The sequence below is a fragment of the Sciurus carolinensis genome, chromosome 13 (assembly GCF_902686445.1).
Source record: "Sciurus carolinensis chromosome 13, mSciCar1.2, whole genome shotgun sequence".
In the NCBI taxonomy this organism is placed as follows: domain Eukaryota; kingdom Metazoa; phylum Chordata; class Mammalia; order Rodentia; family Sciuridae; genus Sciurus; species Sciurus carolinensis.
This window is the reverse complement of record NC_062225.1, coordinates 67,974,922-67,993,943: the sequence shown is the minus strand read 5'-3', so window position 1 is coordinate 67,993,943 and position 19,022 is coordinate 67,974,922. Positions and strand designations below refer to the sequence as shown.

General features: G+C 37.5%; 1 protein-coding gene across 8 annotated transcripts in view; it reads left to right on the top strand.

The window, feature by feature from the left end:
- The window catches only part of Ltbp1 (latent transforming growth factor beta binding protein 1), a 413,663-nt gene that overhangs the window by 283,313 nt on the left and 111,328 nt on the right, over nt 1–19,022 (top strand). For 6 of the 8 annotated variants that reach the window (XM_047522256.1, XM_047522253.1, XM_047522254.1 and 3 more), the window contains 5 exons: nt 4,144–4,311; nt 7,239–7,466; nt 9,740–9,762; nt 12,915–13,014; nt 13,504–13,602. In XM_047522256.1, coding sequence (XP_047378212.1) covers nt 4,144–4,311; nt 7,239–7,466; nt 9,740–9,762; nt 12,915–13,014; nt 13,504–13,602 — 618 coding nt within the window. The remainder of the gene's footprint in view (nt 1–4,143; nt 4,312–7,238; nt 7,467–9,739; nt 9,763–12,914; nt 13,015–13,503; nt 13,603–19,022) is intronic. The other 2 variants (XM_047522255.1, XM_047522260.1) reach the window with 1 other exon arrangement.

Sequence of the window (19,022 nt, the reverse complement as noted above, 5' to 3'; positions counted from 1 at the left end):
CTAGCAACATTTGTTCAGGCAGCATGAATTTAGGGCATATTCAGGCCATAAAAGGTGTGGCCGACTCTGTGAACTCCAAGAAATGCACTTGGCAATGACTGAGGAGCCATGGGAAGCTCTCCCTGTTCTTGACTGCACTGAGGTGAACACCCTCAGAATTCCTTGACTCCAGCCAAAGGCTGAAACCATTTCACTCTCTCTCCTTGCCCGCTCTCTGTCCTGGACTTGGCCAAGCCAAAAGGAAGAGAGTAGGAGGAGGATGCTGGCATGTGTTGTCCCTGACCTCTGCATCTGTAGCTTAGGGTGTAAGCAGTGTTCAAACCTGCCTCTCTACTACCTATTTTGTGGGAAAATTTTAGGACTTACTGGGGCAAATTCAAGAGAAGTAGAATAACCTTTGTGAGTGGAACATGAAGGCTTTTTGCCTTCTGAGCTGTCGTTAATTATTTTCAGGAATTGAAGAGTTCTAAGGTGAGTGCTGCTGAGGTGTGTCCAGTTAGAGTGCCCAGATAAAAGCATCTGAGCCTGCGCTTTTACAAAGTCTTCTCGACTCACGGACTTGGAGCTGATGGGCAGCAATAGAGGCTTAGAGAGATGTGCTCAGAAACTTCTGCTGCAGTGCTAGAAGTCACAGGGTGAAGAGCAGAGCCCTTCTAAACACCAGTCACATTTATGTGCATGATTTCTTTTTAATTTTCCTAGCCTCTTTACGAGATGTATTGTTATGCCTTCCTTGCACATTGGAAAAATTGAAGCCTGGTGAATTTAAGAAACTTCTCGAAATCACACAGCTAATAACTGATAGTTGAGATTTATAACCAGGATTTCTGCCTCCAAATTTAGGGTTCTAGATCAGAGATTGGAGAGTGTAGCCCGTGGGCCAAATCTGCTTGCTGTTTTTTGTAAATGAAGTTCTAGTGGATACGGCCATTCATCATTTTTTTTGTCTAAGGCTCCTTTTGTGCTACAGTGGCAGAGTTGAGATGTTGAAATAGAGACCATATTGCCCACAGAGTCCCAAATATTTATCATCTGACCCTTTTCAGAAAAAGCTTGTTGACCCTTAAGTTCATCAACGCTGTTCAGTGGCATTTTCCATGACGGTGGGAATGTTCTCTCTCTGTCACTAGCTATGTGTGGCTAATATGACTGAGGATTTGAATGTTTGGTTTTATTTAATTTAAATTTCATTCCAAAGTAACAACACATTGCTAGTTCCTAATGTATTGCACTGAGTACTTCTAGGCTATTTTTTAAATAAAGCAAAGGGGCAAATCACTATCATTTTTCCTGCTTTCCCCTTAAAGTGTGCTGGCTTTCCTGGCTTAGTGTTTTTTTCCCATAATGACATTATTCTCTCAGGCACTGAGGTGGGAAGCCGATCAGCTTGGACTCTGTCATCTCCTTTCATTTCCAAGGAAACCATTAAACCTTCGTAAATTGTCTTTATGCCTTTCCCTTACTTCCCACCTCAGTGGAGACCCCCTAGTTCCCTGACCTGGAAGTTAGATAGCTCTGTGCACAGTTTGCTCCCAGATAATAACAGTAACCACAAAACCATGACAATAGTAGTCTTATTATACACGTAATAGTGCCTGGCACTGTGATAAGCACCTTACGTGATTGTCACATATAAAATTTATAAGATCTTCCTGAGATTTGTACTAATGTTCTTCCTATTTTAGATGTGAAAGGACTGAGGTACAGAGAGGTTAGGTTCCTTTCCAAAAGTTACAGATCCTATAAATTATGCACCTGAGATGTGAAACTGGATTTGTCTGATACCACAGGCTGGACCTTTAATCAGGAAGAGGGAAATGGTCTAAATTCCTGATACTATATCATTTTATTTAAGGAAAGCTGCTATTTAGTTTCACATGACACACTGAAGAAGGGATAGTCTAATCTTGCAATGGCTCTAGGCTGTTTCTTTAATATTGATTCTCCCAGACTTTATTTTTAGAAATCCATTTTCCATAAAGAAAATGTACTTCTTACTCCCTGGGAAGTCACCTCTCAGACTCAACAGAACAGCTTTGCCTGCTCCCCACACCTGCACTCAATGCTCATCCTCGTAGAAACTTTAAGATTTAAAGGGAAGAAACTGTAATGTAAAATTTTATCCAAGAAGTAAATGAAGATATTCGATGTGTGGATGATAGTGACAGCTGACTTGTAGGGATGGCTAGACTCTGTGTCCTTTTTAGTTTTCAACTTCTTATAATTACCAGATTGATTTGTTTCTGCCTAGTGGTATTTATCATTCACATTTTAGTACATCAGAGTAGCATGTCTTTGAAAGTATAATGAGAGTTTATTGTACAGCCCTGGAATTAGGGCTATCATTTAACTATTAGCTTCTTTCTTTCTATTTTTGTTTGTTTGTTTGACTGAACCCAGGTCCTCATGCATGCTGGGTACCTGTGTCCTCTATCACTGAACTACAAACCCAGCCCTAAGAATAAGTCTTTTAACATACCAGTGAGGAACCCAAATCATAGAGCTACAGCATTTTACTTTTTGGCTCTGATTTGTAATTGAATTGCCACCAGCATTGGATGTGTGGTTACATTTAGTGCTGGACTTGGATACAGAGCTATATATGTGTTTATTACCATTTTGAAGAATTGTCTCTAGCCAAGAGTAAAGAATTATCCTCCTGACAGATGTGGTATTTCCAGTAGGTTTTATACCTCCACAATGTTTTTCCATTTAGAGTATCTGACTCTTTTCATCCTAATTTTAGTCGTACATCCTGCAAAAAACGTAATCTGACCAAGCACTGTTTCAGTGTACCTTCATATAAGAACCTACACATATAACATTACCCTGTGTACATGTATGATGACACAGTGTGACTCTACTTTATGTACAACCAGAGAAATGAAAAGTTGTACCCAATTTGTGTACAATGAATGAAAAAAAATTTCAAAAAGAAAAAAAAAAAAAAGAACCCTTTGCTGTTGCCCCTCAGTCCTGCTCTGCCCAGCCCTATTCCCACCTATTCTTTAGAAATCTTTGGCAATTCTGACTCTTTTGTATAGTATAAAACCTTAAGACTTAATAGAAATGTGCACCATATTTCACATAATGTGGTAGACAAATGAATTCTCCTTTACAACCAACTTTCCAATCTGAGGTCACAGACTCTTAGACACTGTGAAGACCATCTTGCATTTTCTGGGCAGTATGTCATTCCTGGGTTTATGTGTCATGTTGATTAGAATGTGAAATGGAATTGGCATGCAAGTCATTTGAAATGATAAAATAATAATAAATAATTTAGGTATTAAGGTAGAAGCAGTTTAAAAATGTATGTGTAAAATAGGCTCTTGTCAGATGACCTGACATGATTTCTATGGAAATATAATGTGTAAGTTATGGTCAATTGGGGAGAAAATTTTGGAGCAAAATCTTTTGTGAGCTTTCAAAGAACTATGTGTTTGTTCTAAAAATTATCTAACCTACAATCACACAGAGAGGAGAGACCCAGACTTCTCTATACTCCCAGTTTTTTAGGAGCTATGACAGAGCTGGCTTCCTAAGCATACAGTGTGAGGTTTTGTTTTGTGTTGTTTTGCAGTGCTGGGAGTTGAAGCCAGGGCCTCAGGTAGGCTAGGCAAGTGCTTTATAATCCCATGTCAGAGTTTTGAAGCTTCAGGAAGATTTCTTTTTCCAACACCCAGTTTATCTATAGCATCTACCTTTGACTTTTCTGCACACTGGTGAAATTCTGCCATTAAGCATTGATCAAGTTAAGAAAATGGAGACATCTGGTTTTATTTTCTGTATCTCAGTATTTATTTTTAATATGGGTGGCTGAGGTGTATTTTTTGTCTACTATGAACCAAGGGTTTTGTTGAAATTGTTTATTTTCACTTTTGCATATATACTGATTTAATGCTTTCTAAAAAGGAAAAGTGGCCAGACAGGGACAGGGACCATCACTGTCACAACATTTGGTGCTCTAACTCTAAAACTCATTTGATAAATAAATTCCTAATCAAGGAAAGTAAAACCCTAAAGCTAGATGGGTTGATTCTGAAGTATGGTTTCCGATCCATACTGGAATGTCCACTTTTCTTTTGCTTGAAAAGTCAGTTTGGTTATCTTGCATGACATCAGACTTTGTCTCTGCTTCAGCGGATCCCCCTGTGATCTCGGAAGAGAAGGGGCCCTGTTACCGGCTTGTCAGTTCCGGAAGGCAGTGTATGCACCCTCTGTCTGTTCACCTCACCAAGCAGCTCTGCTGTTGTAGTGTGGGCAAGGCCTGGGGCCCACACTGTGAGAAATGTCCCCTTCCAGGCACAGGTAAGACATGCCTACTGAGCACTCATGAGCATTCCCAGCTACAGGAGTAGCCAGGATGACTTTGGTACCTTGGGTCATTTTTGATTTCTGACTTCAAATTTAGTCTTTAATAGTACAATGTGTTTTTATGACTTTCGTGGAATCTGTGGACATATAAGGTTGAATCAATGGAAAAAAAAATACAGGCAAAGAGATTTTTTATCATTTTTATGGGTATCATTAAACTTCCTTTTGAATATTAAGGAAAGTCATAACATTTTATCCACAGCTTCAAGGACTTTTAAGTTTGATGTTTAAGTATTAAGACCAGAAAGTTCCACAGGGCCATGTGCTATCCTAAGGATTGGTCATTCATCATTTTATAGTAACTAAAGCTTGAGCAGATTGACTTATTCCACTATTTATTGAATACTGCACTTAATTTCTTTAATTGAAACTGGAGGGTATTATATTTATGATTGAATTCATGATTGAATTTGTGCTATGAAAATTAATAATTCCAGAACAGATTTTGCAAAACCCCTATGAACTATTAGGAAGTTGATACTTTATCCTTTAATTTGATACATAATTGCCCAGTGTCCTGAAAGGGTAAATTTCTCTAAGTACTTCTTCTACCAATGGGTCACTAACTTCTCAAGTGGGGTGAAGTAGAGTGAAATGCACAAGAAAAACAGAACCTGAACTCATTGGGCATGATGTGATCAAGGAAGTAGGGGCCTCTGTTTCACTGACTCGGGGTGAGCATGAAGCAAATCCATGGCATTGCTTAGTTGACAGGATGCTTACCACCTGGGGAGGTGCACTAAATCTCACAGGGCCATGTTATTCTTTAAGTTGTAAATTGCATGATAACAGACAGGGTTTAGTTATAAATGTAAGTATCATTTATACTATGTTGGTGGTTAGAATCAGGAAGAACAGTTAAGGTGAAAGATAATACAACGTGACATTTAACTGGTAGACTGGATAATTTTAGACACCTCTGAAAGGTCCTTGTATCCTCCTGTGCCATAACTCATTATTAAAAAATGGCAATGGCGTGGTGGTGCCTGCCTGTAATCCCAGTGTCTCTGGAGGTTGAGGCAGGAGGATTGCAAGTTCAAAGCCAGCCTCAGTATCTTATCAAGGCCCTAAGCAACTCAGGGAGACCCTATCTCTAAATAGAAAAAAAAAAAAAAAAAAATTTAAAAAGGGCTGGGGATGTGGATCAGTGGTTAAGCACCCCTAGATTCAATCTCTGGTCCCCCACCTCCAAAAAAAAAAAAAAAAACATGCAAGTAAAAATATCTTTATAATTGATAGACACATTTCTCTTTAATTAAGTTCAGTTTTTGAGAGTCTTGCAATCACTACATGATGAACGTAACTCGGGGCCACCCCCTCCTCCATTGTATAACAATTCAATTTGAAAACAATGCTAGTGTTTTTGCACTTAATTTTGGTTGTATGGTGATTTTCATAAAATATTTAGTTTATGAATAATTCAGAATTTGGTAAAAAAAAATGTGTTCTTCTGGAAACATCTATTTTCAAGTAAGAATTCTGATTCCTAGTTAAACATAAGAACAAGGCTCCAGCATTTAGCATGTGATCCTTAGAAAAACAATATTTTAACATGCTTTAAAGGAGTATTTTAGAGTTTCCTTTTTATTGAGAACTAATTTTAGGTCCAGAACATTCAATAGAAGATCTCTTGTTCAGTGGAAGTGAGAAATGACTTATTTTACTTTCAATTTTAAAAGTAGAAATAAAAAAGGGACCATAAGCTCCTCGGTGTCTGCATTTGGTAATTTGTCTCCAACACCAACAGCAAAGGGATTAGGTGGATTTTTCCTCCCGGGCCACACACCACCCGCCACCCTTCTCTTTCCCCTTCACTATTCCTGGGGATTATGCAGTGGAGGTTAGCAAATCACACATGTCGAGTCTACTTTTTTTTTTTTTTTTTTTTCTTTTTTTAAAAGAATACAGACCACTTTTTCTCTGGCAAGGACAGTGATTCCAGGGCACAGAATATTCCCTTGTCCTCTGGGTAATTAAAGTGACTGGTTCTGGCCAGGCTTTGCCCAGTCGCCAGTCCTTTGCTGAAAAATGCAGACTGGGTGGGTTTTTCCTTTCTGCCTTGACCTCTGTCTAGCATCTCTTACAGCTGGTCTCACTTCCTGGGAGAAACACTCCCCCTTTCAGACCTTAGCCAGCGGTCACACACTCCATGTGGGTTGTGCCCTTGGGTTCTTCAACTGGGAAAAAACCATGAGGATTTTAGCATCTCATTTCCCTGAGTCATGATCTTTGCTTTTCTCATTTTCTTCTTCTTTCCTTCTTCCTCCTCTTTTTTTCTTTCTTTCTCTCTCTCTCTCTTTCTCTTCTTGCTCATCCTGTAACTTGAGAGATGTCACCAAGCTCTTTGTTAATAACTAATGAAATTATATCAGCATGAGGAAAAGAAGAAAGTCCGATTCTTGCTGATTTTACACATATTCACAAAATGAGATTATGTAACACATATAATGTCTTCTATACATAAAATGTCTCCTATTATATTACATATATTTTATATGTAACATATTACATATAAAAATGGTGGGCATAGTACCTCCTAGTTGGTTTCTTCTATGTTTATACATATATATAATATATATAAAATACATGCTATATATATTATTTTTAAATATCTTGATTATGTAGGATAAGAAATTAACAGGTGGATAAATGTTAAAGAAAAGCTTGGATTTCTTTTTCTTTGAATATGCAAGTTTGTCAGAAATTAAAGCAATTTGCTTACATTTTGCATCTGTTTTTAAAGTCTTAAATGTACCTATGTTAGTGATGATTTATTAAGAGATATTCATCATGATATTTTCCTCTGTATAAGTTTGCACTGTTAGATTTTTAAAAGGAATATTTTCCCATCCCAAATCTAGCTGCTTTTAAGGAAATCTGTCCTGGTGGAATGGGTTATACGGTTTCTGGCGTTCATAGACGCAGGCCAATCCATCACCATGTAGGTAAAGGACCTGTATTTGTCAAGCCAAAGAACACTCAACCTGTTGCTAAAAGTACTCATCCTCCACCTCTCCCAGCCAAGGAAGAGCCAGTGGAGGCCCTGACCTTCTCCCGGGAACACGGGCCAGGAGTGGCGGAGCCGGAAGGTGAGAGTGGAACTGGATTGTGGACTCTAGTCATCTATCTGTGTTCTGTACTTTGGTTTTCCTGTTTATTCCCCTCTAGCACAGAGTTTCTCCGCCTTAGCACTGTTGACATTTTAAGTTGGATGATTCTTGGACAAGTGGAGAGGCTGCCCTGGGTATTATAGGATGTTTAGCAACATAGGTGACCTTTGACCGCTAAATGCTAGTGAAACACCCCACCCCTGCAGTTTTTAAAACCAAAAAAGATGTCTGAACATTGCAGATGTCCCTGGGTGACGGGCACAAAGTAAAACCTGATTAAGAATCACTGCCCTTAAATAACATGTACAGAGCAGGTAACAATATTCCATGGTATGAAATTGACCAAGTTATGATGTTATAATGTGTGCATGAACAACAATGTAACAAGTCCTACTATTATGTCTAATTATAATAACCATTAAAATGCATATAAATATAAAAATAAACAATATTCTATGATAATTTCAGAAACTTTGGGTCCTACTTTTGCTTGATTCTTTCTGGAGAGGGATTTAGACCCTTGAGAGAACAGTCCTGATTCATTTCTGTGCCTAGAAAGCCATTTAGTAAATCCTTGTTTGTAAAGTGGAATCCACAGGCTTAAAATCGTGAACACATCAACTGAGCTTCCATGAAACAGTGATATGGGCAGTCAGGGATAATGGGGGCAAAGTGCCAGCAGGTGGGAGATATCTGGGAGGATCTGGGAGATCACCTGGTACAGTTCTTTAATTCTCATTCTGAGAACCTGACACCTAGAAAGGAACCCAACAGCCACATGTCACACAAAGACTATGTAATGGGACTCGCAACCAAAAGTGTATTTCTCCAAGGAAATATTAAGGCCTTATATTTGAGAGAAAGAGTCTAGAGGCAGTTGATCTTGACAGCCTCTCACATTGAGGAAGAGGGATTATCTCTATATCTTTATACAAACCAGCATTGCCAAGATTTTGAGTATCTTGATTACCATGAACATTTTTCATTCCAAAGAAAAGGAATACTAATTTTAGTTCTGTATGAAATAGATGTATTTACTCTAAAAAAGGCTCCTATTCACTTTTCACAGCAGATTCTTAGGACAGAATTTAGGGTGTCCATACTCTATCTTGAGAGGATATAGGTTACCCAGGTTGGTAAAGAGTGGGGAGGTTGGCACAGCCTCCTTCCTGGAGGCAGGACTTTTCTGGACTTTGGGCATTGGTGCATTCTGGCCTATTTATTCCACTATTTTCACTCCCTGCACTTCTCCCTCAGTTTGGCAGAGCAGGTAGGGCCTCACCTGGATTTGCCTCTATACACTTATGGTACATTTGTCATGGCCCAGGGCTTGTAATGGGTTTTGCTCTGATTCTGCCTCTAGACTTTCTTGATACTGGCTTTGGCAGGATAGAAGGTTAGTTGACTTTTTCCAACCACAAGAATACTGCTGCAGTGATATGAATATATTGGGTACTCTTCTTGCTTTAAGGAATTAATGCACCCACCCAGCCTGTTTGCTGATGATTATGGAGACATTGACACAAGAGAAAAATCTTAGTGAGTGTTGGCCCAAGGCTTGAGAACTAATACTGAAGACTGAGTAGTGAAAAGCAAGTCTTTCAAAGTACAGAGACCCAAGAACATTCATGATTGTGTAGTATATAATTTGCTCAGTATATTAATGTTAATGTCCAATTCAACTCTTATGGCTTGAATTCTTCTCCCCCATAATTTAGTTAGCATCTTTTCCTCAAAGTGCTATGGGGGTTCATTAAAGAATAGACTACATTGAGATTGTAGCATCTATTCTTATTTCTCTTATTGAAAAAGTAGCATTCTTTTTTAACATTGACACCAGGAAGCATTTCAAATGTTATTTATGAGGTTAAGGATAAGTGTTTGACCCATTAATAAACGTTTGTTTTCTAAGACATGGGAAGTTTTATAAAATTGAGATTAGGCATAAAATAATGTGCCCAAAGTATTGCCTACTTTAACTTTTTAGTTTATTCGCCTTAATTTTGAATGAGAGATTTTGAAAGACTTTTTTCTCATTTGCTCTCTGAATTCCTAAAGTTGAATGAAATATCATAGAAAGTTCTCTTTTGGTCATGTATAACATTCTTTAAAGTGGCAGATGACTGTAATTCTTCATTTTATTTAGTTTGATTCTTAATGTTTTTGCAGAGATGCTAAAATTTTATTGCTTTTTAAAAATTGAAATATGATGAATGGATTGTCCTAATGCCCTTTTTCTTTTTTGATTTTAGTGGCAACTGCACCCCCTGAGAAGGTAATTTATTCATTGTTTGCAAGTCTTCCTATTTTTGATCTTAAAAATTTTCCTTTTAGAATATACGTGGGTTTTTAAAGTTTAAAGCATAGTAAGATGTACTTTCAGCATCATTTAGTTTAAGGAATTATAGTATCCATTCATTCAAGACATATTTACTGAGTACTTGAAATGCCTGACACTATTTTCAATATTCAGAAAATAAAGAGAACAAATCAGACAAAACTCCCTATTCTTATGGGACTTAAAGTAAGAAGAAAATGGTGAGAAGTTATGGGAATCAGGGACATAAACAGAATTCAAAGAGTTGACAGATTACCTGGCCCACCCAGGGAAAGAAAGGACCTAACATGTTCTTGTAATTGTGTATTCTTAGACTGCATGTAAAATAAGTCAGGTACTTCCTAATTCAACTAAAGTTTAACATGCATGCTTGAGTTGAATTAGAATGAAACCTTGAAAGCTGCAACAAATATTTGAACATTGTTTCTTAGAAATATTAGAGAAATGTTTATCAATCTGGTTCAGGGACATAAAATGGGACTATGAACTATGAGGCTGGATTTGCTGGATTGAAGTCCTATTTATGTAATATTGTACTTTCTTTGAATTTTGCCTTGATTCTTTATTAATAATGTGAAAATTAGTTAACTATTGAATGTTTGTACATTAAAGCATTCATTCAGTTTATAAGAATGCATCAAGTATTAGGATTTAGATGGAGTGATACATAATCTATTATAAATAGTTTTAAAAATTGTTAGCTTATAAATATGGGGTAAAGTAACATTAATGTCATCATATATGTGCTAAAAGAATCCAGATAAAGGAAATTATGATTTTGGTAGCACTCATCAAGAAAGAAGTTATGGTATATTGAACCTGAAAGAAATACAGTAGATGTGCATATTATACATGGACATCTGCAGCTCCTTGCTAGCATCTCTTAAGATTAGTGGTTCACAGTAATTTGCAAAGTTGTTGATTTTGAATTGAGTTCTTCTGAGGAAGAACCATTTAGCTTAGAAGCAGGCCTGTCAACTTCCTGAGCCTCATGGTAACTCAGCTTTGTTCTTCTGTTTGTGATTGAGTTTATGGTAACTGTCGTATTCTTTTAATTACATTTTATTTTCAGAGGAGGTAGTGGGAACAATGCAATCATATTTTTGTGGTCTTGTTGCTCTACCAAAGTTTCAAGATGTTGAAGATGGGTGAAGAGAAAGGAGCATGACCCAGGGGTGGGAAATCTATATGTGCAAAGGTGTGGAAGAAGGATGACAAGGGTCATGAATGACTTGGTTAGAGAGAGAATTCAAGGCTGCATCTGGAAGGCTTGGAATACCAGATACAGTTGCAATCAGCAGGGAAATATGTGGCTCCTCAACTGGACCCTCCCTGTCAGGTGGAGAAGTGACATTGGTTGGGAAGGCTGCTGCCTCATGCTGATGGATGAAATCTGTAAACTTCAGGAGTGGGATGCCACTTGATCATGATCTGCTCTTTGTTGGCCTTGGTCACGGGCTACAGGAAACAGGGTGCAAATGAGACTGATTGAGGTCATCTCTGATAGGTACTAGGAAGCCAGTCTAATGTTCTTAAGGAAAGAGGGATGTATGGGAAAATGTAATAAATGGCTCAGCGTTTCTGGAAGATGAATTATGACAGGCTTAACTCAGTTAGGGAGAGAAAGTGTGGGAGGTCAATTAGATGATTATGATAAACTGAACTTGAGAGACTAAGTCCAGACGGGGATGATGGGGACCGCGGGTATGGAAAAGAGAGAGCAGCTATAAGGAATCATGCAAATGGGCAGGGGTTGGAATGAAGAATGAAAGAGGGAGAACTAAAAAGTGACTTCAAATCTAGATCCGGGACTGGCGTTGACGGAAATGATGAAGTTGGATTGAGAGCTTGGATGATTTTGTGTGTGTCGGGGAGTGGGTTTGAGAAGTCCGTGGAATACTGAGATGAAGTTACCCTTCAAGCACTGGCGCTTACAAAACTGGGTCTTTGATGAAACGTTCAGTCAAACTGTCTATTTTAGAAACAGAAAAGAACTGATAATTGAAGCCAGGAGAGAGGATAAGAGGGAAACAGAGGCTAGGGAAGTGAGCTTTCTGGAAGACGGCAGTAGTTAAAGCCAGAGGGGGGGAATACATGGGGTAACAGTGAGGAAATAACTTGATGAGTACTTCTGATGAAGTGTTGTTGCTGTGAGCTTCCTGTCCCCTCACTGTGCGGGCAAAGGCACAGATCCTTAACTAGGCTTAATTGTTCAGTTGGCATGAGCCCCAAAGAGTTGTAACCAGGAGCTGAGCTCTGGTGATTGATTGTTTCTTTGCCTGAGGTCCAGGGGACAAGAGCTGGTAATGGGATATGTTTGGAAGCTCCAAGTCCTCCTCCAAGATCGCAGCTCCTGTTGCTGTGGCTGCCTACCACTGTTCAGGGAGATGGAGTTGTCAGGTTGTTAGCCGTCAGTTAAGAGACCATGATGACTGACTGGTTTAAAATATGGTAGCTTAGCATGTGTTCTTTGTTTTGACTCCACTGCTGTATCCACTGTGTAATCTGCAGAGTGTGGTTGGCCATGTTAGTGGGCAGAGCCTCAGGTGAATGAGACCAAGGTTTAGGCCTCATTTGAGGTTGGTGCTGCTCTTTTGGAGACCAAATATTGACCCCTGGGTCAAGGTTATTGCTTTAAAGGCCTGACTTTGAGCCCCGAGGAGGTAACTGAGTGTATGTGTAGATCAGCACTGCTTGTGAAACTCCAGGGCTTACAGCACAATTGTTTTTTTGTACCAGGGATTGAACTCAGGGCACTTGACCACTGAGCCACATCCCCAGCCCTATTTTGTATTTTATTTAGAGACAGGGTCTCACTCAGTTGCTTAGCACCTTGCTTTTGCTGAGACTGGCTTTAAACTCATGATCCTCCTGCCTCAGCCTCCCCAGCTGTTGGGATTATAGGCGTCAGCCACCATGCCTGGCTCACATTTTTTTTTAATGCCACACAATTATACAGGTTTTTATCTATGATAGCTCTTTGATTTTCTAAGGATATAACTAATTAAACAAAAATGATCCTACGTGTGAACCTGAAAATAATTCCTATGTTCAATTTTCCTCTCTTCCCCACCAATATAACTACCCAGGAAATACCATCTTTGGATCAAGAGAAAACCAAACTTGAGCCTGGTCAACCCCAGCTCTCCCCAGGCATTTCAACTATTCATCTGCATCCACAGTTTCCAGGTAACTTAATGTTGATCTCTGCTGTTTCTAAGAGTATTCTGAATAAAATCAGAAGATAGGAGTTTCTGTGTGTCTTTGATTTTGTTTAATCAATAATTGGAGTTCATAATTGAATTTAAATGTAAAAAATACACAGTAAAGTGCATATGCTTACATAATGTTAGCATAAGCAGAGTACTATAAATATAATGGAAAAGATAAGCTTTTACTCTTTTTGTTACCAGAAGTAGTATTTATTATTCAAACATTATTGAAAGTCATTGAATGGTCATTGTTCTTGACTTCTCAGTTGCTCTCAGATTTTCTTGCTAAATTTTGAAACCAGAGCTGTGAATTAATACCATGAGCTCTCAGAATCTATGACAGTTCTTGATATCCAGGAGCTATTGCAATATATTATTAGACTAAGCTGTGCTTGCATTTTGAAATGGGATCTCCATGCACAGAACAGGCTTTAATTTCCTTCTGATCCTCCACTTCCTCATGCAGTAGTGATTGAGAAAACATCGCCTCCTGTGCCTGTAGAAGTAGCTCCTGAGGCTTCTACATCAAGTGCGAGCCAAGTGATTGCACCTACTCAAGTAACAGGTCAGTACAGTATTCACCATGTTACGTATCCTGCGGAGACATGTGTTTGAACCTCATTTAAAATGTTATATCAAATTATAAGCTTGCTCATGGTAGGGTTAGTCATAAAAACAAATATTTGGAAATAATATGAATTTAGTAAAAGTATGAATAAATAAATTATAGTATAGTATATGCAATAGAAAATGACAGTTATTAATGTTTTAAAGGAATATTTAATATGAAGAAATGCTTATGGCATGTTTATTAAGAAATGTAGAACATGATGTAAGATTTTAATTGTTTTATTTTTTAAATGTCCATAAACACAGGAGACAAAAAGGAAATGTATTAAAGTGTTCAACTATTACCACTCAATAGGATCATGAATAGTATTTATGTTCTTCTTTGTATTTTTAGGTATTTCCTAAATTCTTTAAAATAAACATTTTAAATCATTAGTTTAAAAATTATAAAAAAGTGTTGTTTTTGAAACAAATGCAAAAACTTAAACAGTAATATCCTTAATGTATAATGAGCTCTTATAGTTTGGCCAGACACAGTGGTGCTTGCCAGTAATCCCAGCGACTCAAGAGGCTGAGTCAGTAAAATTGCAAGTTCGAGGACAATCGAGGCAACTTAGTGAGAGCCTAGGTTCAATCCCCAGCACTGAAAAAAAAATGTTGAAATGAGCTCTTATAAATCAACAAGAAAAATACTAATGAGAAATGGGGAAAATAATGTAGTCAGATAATTCATAGAAAAATAAATAGTACCAAGGAGCATATACTAGGAAATTTTATGTAATAGAAAATTACTAGTTTCTTTATCCATTCATCTGTTGAATCTAGGTTGGTTCCTTCAACAGATGAATGGATAAAGAAACTCTGGTATATAACGAAGAATAATATTATGGCATTTGCAAATAAATGGATGGAATTGGAGAATATCATGCTAAGTGAAATATGCCAAGCCCAAAAAACCAAAAGCCCAATGTTTTCCCTGATTAGTGGAGGATGATATATAATGGGGGTGAGGATGGGGAATGAGAGATTAATGGGGGAACTTTAGAATATGTAGAAGAAAATGAGGGGGGGTATGAAAAATGGTGGAATGAGACAAACAACATTACCCTATGTACATGTACGATTACATGAATGGTAGGAATCTACATCGTGTACAACCATAGAAACGAAATGATGTACCCCATTTGTGTACAATGAATCAAAATGCAGTCTGTTAAAAAATTAAAAGCTAAATAAAAATAATAACTAAAAAATAAAAGAAAATTACTAGTAATCAAAGACATGTAAATTTAGATGGGATAATACTTTAAGAACTATACTTTAGTTCTTAGACATGTAAATTTAGATGGGATAATACTTTAAGTATTATTCTTATCAGATTAGCGGCTGTGACTGCCTTTCCACTGTTCAGAGAGCTGGAGTTGTTATTAGCTCTGCAGTTAAAGGAGACCGTGGTGGCCTCCAATGGAACTGTTTTTATTAGAGTGAAATTGAGTCTCTCCCCCATTGCTGAAGAGTTTGCCAGAGAAGCAGAACCAAAAGGATGTATCGAAAGACATATAGAAAGAGCTTTATTATGAGGGGTTGTTTCATAAGATTCTGAAACCTAAGGAGTTCCTCAATCTGCCATCTGCTGGCGGGGGGCCTGGGAAAGCTAGGGATATGGTTCCAGTCCAGATCTGGGGGCCTGAGAACCAAGGGAGCCAGAACCTGAGTCCCAGACTGAGTTGGAAGGCTTGAGAACCAGAAACATTGGCATCCAAGGGCAGAAGGAGATGACATTCCAGCTCTAGCAGGGAGCAAGTTTGTTCTTCTATGCCTTATGTTCTATTTGGGCCCAGCCCTCAGTGGGTGGATGATGTCCTCCTGTTTTGGTGAGAGCAATCCTTTTTACTCAGTCTACCAACGCAAGTGTTAATTTCTTCTGAAAACCCTCATGCACAAACACCTGAAAAAACTGTTTTACCAGCTGTCTGTACCTCCATTAGCCATTCAAGTTGACTTATAAAATTAGCCATCACAGTGTAAACTTGATTCAACTTCTTTTGGAAAACAGACCTGCAAAAGAACTATATAAGCATTTAGGACTTTTGACTCAGTAATCATATTTTAAGATATCTTAATCCAGGGAATAATGTCCCCAAAGACAGTGATGTTTTAAATAAATGGTTACTTATCCCCACATGACATATGACAGAAAAAAATAGAAGTAAGATAAACATTCAACTATAGGGAAATAGATAATTGTGTTTTATCTGTATTTTGGAACACTATGCTGCTACCAAATATAGTTCTCTTGAGGAATTTTTATTGAAATGTAGAAGGGCATGGTCACAAAATATGGAAAATTTAGACAATGGATACAACAAATGAAAAATACAGAGTATTATACTGATCATATAAAAAAGACATATATACCTTGAGGAAATGCTGGGAGAAACTGCACCAGATATTAGTAGTTATTATTTCTTATAGTGAGACCTAAGAGGCTTACATGTTGATTTGTTTTTAGAAATTTTTTTATTTCCAACTTTTTGTAAAGTTAACACATTTTTAGAGTCAGGAAAGAATGCCACTAAAGAATTCAGTTAGGAGGAATAAATTTAAGAGACGTACTGTTCAACATAGTATAGTTAATAACAGTATATTGTATTCTTGAAAAATGTCAAGAGCAGATTTAAATTTTCTTACTAAAAAAAAGGTAACTATGTGATGTAATGCACATGCCAAGTAGTTAAACTTAGTCATTCTTATCTATCTCCCATACATCATTTTATATGTAATAAATACATAAAATCTGTTGATTCAGAAAAATAAAATAAAAATTTTAAAAGATCACCAAATAGCAGCATGTGAATGTATTCTAACTACACTCATGATACCATTGCAGGACAAGATTGGTAATATGTAGCTAGAATAACTAATAGAAGAGTGTTCATTCTCCCTTAAAATATTCCCTCCTCAGAAACATAAGCAGCATATGCTACGTTTCAAATGTTATGTGTTTAACTTTAAACCATTTTCTCAAAAACGTGAATGCACTTCTCTTAGAGACAGCAGATTGGAAAGGGCTTTTAAAAAGCACCTCTTTCTTGAGGTGAAATGCCAAGTGACTAAGAAGAGTGGAGGCATGTAGTAGTCTCCTCCTGCATTTCCAACTAGTCCAACAATCGAATCAAGGCATATCTGCTGCAGGGACCTGGCCCTCCCCAAATTGCATGGCAGCCATCTTTGATTTTACTATTAATACTGAGGGACATGCTACAGAAATGTTAGTAATTCTAAGTATTTTCAGAATCATACAATGAAATGATATTGATTTTTTAAAAAAGGGTATTACTAAAATTGTCATTGTCTTGAGGTCATGTGTGTGTATACTCACTTTATTAAACACATGTATGAGACTGATTTTTGAAAGATGTCTAAGTTGTTAGTACACTATCTTAGTGAGCAAGGATCTTCTAATTATTTATCTCAATGGTAAAAAAAAATTGAAGTCTGACAGTCTAATTCACTCGTTTTTTCTAAATAAATACTGTATTACCATTTTCCAATTTGAAGATGAATTTAGTTTTCAATGCATTTGGCTGACTTCAATGGGCAAACTTCTTGCAAACTAGCTTTGTAGAGGCTAATTAAATTTGGCTAGATGAATGCAGTTTCATCCTTTAAAGGCAGCTGTGTGAGAAATAACAAATGCAAGTTGCTTGACTTCAACAGAACTGTGGAACTGATTGAAAAACATGAAAGCAGTCCTGCAATATGAAGTTGTCATAAGACTGTGTAATTTGAGTCTGGCAGATACACAGGGCTAACATCTGCTGTCACATGTTGAGGCACAAATATTTATTTCCAGGAAACAAGTGATGCTGAATTTTTTCTCATATAGTAGTTATACTTCCACTTCCTGTAGTAAAAAAAAAAATATTAATGAAAGAATCAATGGGGAGAAGTTATACAGTCCAAATTGAAATGGTTGCAACTTCAAAGCTACATTGTAAGCAGTAATATGCATTAACATAAGACCATCATTTGTAGCAAATGTAATTTAAATCAAAATGTAGATGGTCCCATTGGTTGGATATGGGACCAAATACAGATGTTAGGAGCAAACTGATCAGTGCTCTCAGGAACAAATATATTGAGGCAGTAAGTTATTGTTTCTGTTAATTTCGCCCATATTTGAAGAAAGGGACTGAATAATTAGAGTCTAAAATGAATAAGATGAGCTCTACATTTCATAATGATGATATCTTTATAATGGTGAGATGGGAAGTAGGCTTTATAGATTTTTAGCCAAACACTTTGACATGCAATAATTATAAAGTGGGCTGCATATTTGCAGGAAATAAGTATGATAGTTTCCACTCTTAACAGCTGACTTGGTGGCTTGCAACACTATTGGTGTATGGTTTCCAAATAAATTATATGTTTCAGCATATAAATTCTTGATTTAGCATAGTGTCTTAATAGCTGAAGGATAGGTTGGAAAATCAAACCTTTATTTCTCTGGCAAATATTTACAAAGTGGAAACATCTGTTTCAATTGTTGTGGGACAATTTATGCTCATTGTGGGGGCAGTTAGAAAGCCAGGGCATTTTTGTAAACCTTTCCATGAGTTCACATTTGATGCCTTGCTCCTGCTCTTCCTGAACTTTCTCCATGGCCCTTGTGGACCAACCAGAAATTATTCTTTGTCTTCTTGACTGCTTTACAGAAACCTCTGCAATTATGATGGCCCAAGTATTTTTAAAGCTATTTGCTCATCCAGTTTTTCCAGAACTCAGAATTGACCCCTTCAAAAATGTTTGTCCCTGAAGCATATTCTGAATGTCATTACAGTCTCAAGAAACTATGTATGCTGATGGAAAATGAACTCTTTAAAAAAAAAATGTAGGATAATCTTGCTTCAGTGTTTCCAGACGCCATTTTTTAAGGCATTGATTCATTTGCTCATTCATTCATTCAAGTCATCACATGGTCAATGACCTGGAGGTCAGTACACTCATTTTCACATTTTGCCAAAAGCTTTCTTTTTCATTTAATTTTAGAAAATAAAGATATACTGCTACATCCACCATTGGCCTTGTTGCTGGGACGAATAGAGCATTTGGTTTTTCCATTGGCTTTTGGTCATGGTTCTTTTTCCAAATTCTCAGTGCACTGCAGCCAAAGAAACAGACAAAGGTTCTTGAACTGGTGAAGGTAAAGTTGTTTTAGGGGCACATATCGAAAGAAAGGGTAGGACTGCTCATGAACCGGGAGGCATATGGGTATTATGAAGCATACATGAAAAAGTCCAGTGGGGACACTTGCTTGGCCACCTCTCTGGAAAGCCAACAATGGTGAAAAAGAGAAGACATTCCCAGACACCAGTGTAGTGCTGGGTCAGCCATCTGTGCTGTCTGTGGGAG